Source organism: Macrobrachium rosenbergii, chromosome 11 (genome assembly GCF_040412425.1).
Source record: "Macrobrachium rosenbergii isolate ZJJX-2024 chromosome 11, ASM4041242v1, whole genome shotgun sequence".
Classification (NCBI taxonomy): domain Eukaryota; kingdom Metazoa; phylum Arthropoda; class Malacostraca; order Decapoda; family Palaemonidae; genus Macrobrachium; species Macrobrachium rosenbergii.
Window position 1 is genome coordinate 42,075,617 of NC_089751.1, and position 5,000 is coordinate 42,080,616.

The window sequence follows — 5,000 nt, forward strand, 5'->3', positions numbered from 1 at the left end:
AAATATATATAAATAATATATATATATATATATATATATATATATATATATATATATATATATATATATATATATATATATATATATAGACATTATATATATATATATATATATATATATATATATATATATATATATTATATATGTATGTCTGTGTGTGCATGTATGTATGTATATGTATATATACATATATAAATTAACAACAATTAAAGTGGCTGATAAGTTATTTTGTAAACCTTTGGATCCTGAGGTTACAGCAAGAAGAAGAAAAAAAAGGGACAGTTATTTTAAGGTTTAGATTTCTAATTTTGACATTTCATGTGATGACTAAATAAAAAATAGAGAGGACGCTCTGGTTATTTTAAGAGTAAGAAAGAAACCTTTCTGACCACGCCCCAGTGGAGAAATAATTACCAAAAGTGTATACAATCTAATCTGCATGATCGACAGAAGTAGCAGAGACGAGAAATGTGTGGACGGAAAGAAACGGGTTCTTTTTCAAGGTGAACTAGACTTGAAAAAGCCGTCTTCAGATACTGCAGTGTTCTCCTATAGATTTTTGTTTCGTTGAAAAGCAACGAAAAAGATTGTCTTCAGACGCTGCAATGCTCCCCTACAGAATTTTATTTAGCTGAAAAGCAGTGGAAAAAGATTATTTCTCTTCCGGTTTTCACAAGGAGGAAAACGTAAACAGTGTGTGGGTTGTAATATTAAATGAAAGAATTTACGAGAACAAGATGGTTTAAAATGGGGTTTCTTGACTTCAAATAGCTGCATGTTAAAAAAAAAAAAAAAAACATCCGATGCATTGTAAGCGGGCTATCTCCTCGAAACAGATGATAAAGACAAGTCGACCCCTTTGGAATTTAAATATCCTTTTACTAGGGGGTGGGGAGTCTGTAAAAAAAATAAAAACACGAACATGGCTTCAGTAAGTCTTATTACACTGGATTTTTCCCTCTGTGCCTTTGCAGATGTTGTGCTGGGGGATAGTGCCGTCAGTGCACCTCACTCTGTGCACTGTAAGCATTACTGAAGGTTCTTTGCAGCGTTCCTTCGGCCCCTAGCTGCAACCCCTGTCATTCTTTTTACTGTGTCTCCATTCATATTATCTTTCTTTCATCTTGCTCTACGCCCTCTCCTAACAGTTGTTTCCTAATGCAACTGGCAGGTTTTCCTCCTGTTACACCTTTGAAACCTATCTACTCTCAATTTCCCTTTCACTACTGAATAACCACATAGGTCCCAGAGCTAGGCTTTTGGCCTGAATTCTATATATTCTAATTGTGCTAGTCTGATAAATCATATGTTAGCGGTTTGTCTACACCAAAATACCTGCCATTGGGATCATTTCTTCACCCCTTCAGACAAATAGTCGAGACAGGTTTTCCTTGAGAGAAACCAGTTTTGGTTACCGCCTTTTCTTTTTCCTCGAAAACCTCCTCATCCTTATTTTTCACTACTTGCCCATATACAAATGCCTAATTAGAATAACTGCTGTTGAGTATTGTCATGTTGGGGGTTGCTAGCTCTATAATGAAACGTGATGACTTACTTTTGAACACAGAACTGATCATTAACCCTTTCTTTACTGTCGCCATTAGCACAAATCAAATTCCTCATTCCGTGCTCAAGTCAACAGAACAGATGCATTCCTTCTTTTTGAGGAAACAAGCCTATATCGTTCCCTTCTCGTCCTGGGAACGCACACATGTCAACTTGAGAGAGAGAGAGAGAGAGAAGAAGAGTTGGGGGGGGCGCGTTCATGAAAATAAAAATCTGATGGATAATGAATAACGAAGAAGTGATAAGCAGAAACACTGTCCATTCACCGTGAGGATTTAATTTTCAAGCAACCTTTCAAAACGACTGTGAAGAACTTTCTCTCTCTCTCGTTAAATACGAGAGAGAGAGAGAGATGGGTCTCAATTTTCTAGAACATGAATACGATTAAATGAATCTTTGAATACCACCAAACGCACCAAAGTCACAAGTCGATCCCTTACAACCGAACGGCAATGGGGACGCTTCTTGTAGAAGTCACTCTGACGGAGACTACCCGGTGGGATTGTGGAACATAGTTGCCTGATTATCCGACCACATCCCCACCCCAATCAACCCCCCCCCCCCAAACTCCCAGCCAAGCGCCGGTATCCATTTACAGAAAGGTCGACTGAAGGAGCAAGGAACGGGAATTGACCCCTAGAATACCAACTCTGTGCTTTACCTGTAAGCCACGTCGGGCCTCCTACCAAATTTATACAGATATTTAAACCTCTAATCTGTCTCAGAGCCTTTGATTTACAATTATGAGTGTCAGTCGCTGTCCATCTCTAATAAATACATAATATATTAACTCATTTTATACTTACCGCTTGGTACGTGAACCATGCCGCTAAAAGTGTGGTCTTGAATCAACGAAATTTCTCACAGTTGGACGGGGTCATGTCTTCGGTATAATCACATTTCTGGTCCAATGTTGACAGCCATTCACTTTTATTATCGAAAAAATACACGAAAACAACAATGGTTACTGTTCTTCAGGTCGAGAATATGGAAGCCAATCTCTCGCTGAGAACTGGCGCGGACAAAATTGGTTGGATAATACCTTACCATCGACACAAGTTCCGGAGATGGCTAACTTCTGACAACGTTTGGTGTTCAGACTTCTAACGAATATTTACATCACGACCTCCGACGTTCATCTGCTACTTCCAAGAGCCGCAGCCCTCCTGGACGGCGGGTGGAAGAAATTCGTACACATGAATACCTCCCCCTAATCCTTCCCGCCAAGAACCTGTCTTTCCCGCTTGACCTGGCGGGTATAAGCCAGCCGAAAAGTTCGCGAGTGGAAAAGTTCGCGTCCTCATCGGTCGTGGCCAATAGGGAAAATTCTGCCTTGGAGAGATGATGCGTCATATTTTCGAATGCCACGCTGGAGATTGCTTGGAATTTGTTCTAAGGAGGGAAGGGCCAACCTTGAGTTAGGTAACTTCATTCGTTGGTTCAAATGATCGTCCTCATTCAATTATTTGTTCGATGGATTTCCCGGAAAGCCATCACTTCCTTTGTTTCCGATGGAGTCCTACCGCAATGATCGGGTGATGCTGATCACCGTAGTGTATGGGCTGGTTAAATTTTCCCATCACATTCTTAATTCCCTCTGTGACTGCAAAGTGCAAAACATGTTTTCTGCAGTCACAGCAATGATACATATGCATTAAATGGGCCTGATAGCAGTTCGATATCTGGTGTTAAATGTCCTTTGCGGCTGTGATGACATTGTTTATTCCATAATAATCACACAAGGGTAGACAGAGAGAGAGCGAGCGAGAGAGAGAGAGAGGTTTCAAAGACACATGGTCTTGATTATAATATTAATTTGTGTACATGGAACTGACGTAGGAATCAGAATTAAAAATGCTAAGGATAAAGATGCTGAGTTTTCAAAAAGGCGACAATGTCAATCCGGGCACTGAATTTAAGTCGTGGTTGACCACCGTGTTTATGGAACTTGAAACCATATGACTCGTATAACGAAAACATCCACGGGAGCAGTGAGGAACTGAACTTTGTTACTGCCAATCGCGGTACACGGAGCATAAAAACACTGCGCAGTTGTGTCAGATTGTCTCCTTCATATTCAACCTCTTGACAATCTCGGCTTACCTAATGACAAATATTGCAGAAATTGTAGTTGTGATAACTGTCATATATCATTAAATTATTGAATATAACTCACTCAGAATTTAGGGATTATGATATTACCAGTGTTGTTTTTTTTTCTTTTTTTGCATTCATGTATGTAAGCATATTGTATTCGTGGTAAGAAGAAAAATTATAATTGTAAAATTATGCAAATATTGTGAAATAACTGTTAATCTGCATTAATGTAGTTTTCTAGTAACAGGCAAAAAAAAAAAAAGTGTCCGCTCATCTAACCTTCCCAACCCCCACCCCGCAGCCTCCTCTACTCATCAATCTCCTTGGTTAAAAAATATCTTTTTGTCAAGGTGCTGTTTATTTAACCTTGGAATTCCTCATTGTCTTCTTTCTCGGTATAATGAGCAGTGCGGTTGAATCTATTCTTTCTTGCAATGGCGTCTCCTTTTGCTGTCTACTTGGTCTTGTCCCTGTCGAAGTCGAGTCTGTTTTGAGGCTTAGCTGAGGCTTTGTCGCGCAAAAAAAAAAAATAAATAGATAAAAAATAAAAAAAATAAAGAGAAATGGAATATCTCTTTATTTTTTCTCCACGCAGTACAAATCTTGTGGTTGTCATATTCGATGTGAAGTACTGTTTTAATATTGGACTCTATTCCAAACAGTAAACTCCAATATAGATCAAAAGAAAAATGTCTGAATAGCACTTGTAGCTATCACGAACAGTACTGTTTTGGTTTTTAAGGACTTTTTTAATATAATCGGTTACCTGGTAACATTTGAAATCCCATCAAAAACTAACTGAGAATATTTCACATATGATGTGCTTTGTTCAGTCTTATGTATTGTACATCACGAATGGTAATAAATTGGCGAAGTTTGAGTTAATCGTGATATTGACGTTAACACATTGGCCGCAAGTCATGGCTTGGATATTGAATATTTACGCCTCTTACTTTTTACTGCGACGTAAAGTAAACGAAAGCAAGACCATGAGGATATTGATTTTCATCATTGCATAATTAAATGATTTGACGCAGAAACGGAATTGAGGTGCGGCAAGAAAAATGAAGCACTGGCACCATTCCTTAGTCATCTTTAATATTTTCGAACGCTGCTTCGAAATACTGTAATGAAGAATGTCCTACACCGCATCTTTTTTTTTTTTCGAATTTTAATGCAGGATTTATAGTAAACTAATCCTTCTGGAGACAACCACTAATTGGTTGTTACCCGAGCACTGCATTTTCCTATTCTTCTGCAGCGAAACTTTTCTTTTATCAAACGTCTTCTATTACTCTCATTTAGAGTCATCTGTTCTTTCCTCTTGTAATTGCCGA

The 5,000-nt window shown here is 38.4% G+C and overlaps 1 protein-coding gene across 2 annotated transcripts in view; it reads right to left on the bottom strand.

The window, feature by feature from the left end:
• The window catches only part of LOC136843371 (transient receptor potential channel pyrexia-like), a 15,232-nt gene extending 12,430 nt beyond the window's left edge, over nt 1–2,802 (bottom strand). The window contains exon 1 of one of the 2 annotated variants that reach the window (XM_067111717.1): nt 2,614–2,799. In XM_067111717.1, the coding sequence (XP_066967818.1) occupies nt 2,614–2,616 (3 nt within the window). In that variant the 5' untranslated portion in view covers nt 2,617–2,799. Of the gene's footprint in view, nt 1–2,372 lie in introns of both variants that reach the window. The other variant, XM_067111716.1, reaches the window with a different exon arrangement.
• Between the last annotated feature and the right edge of the window lie 2,198 nt (nt 2,803–5,000).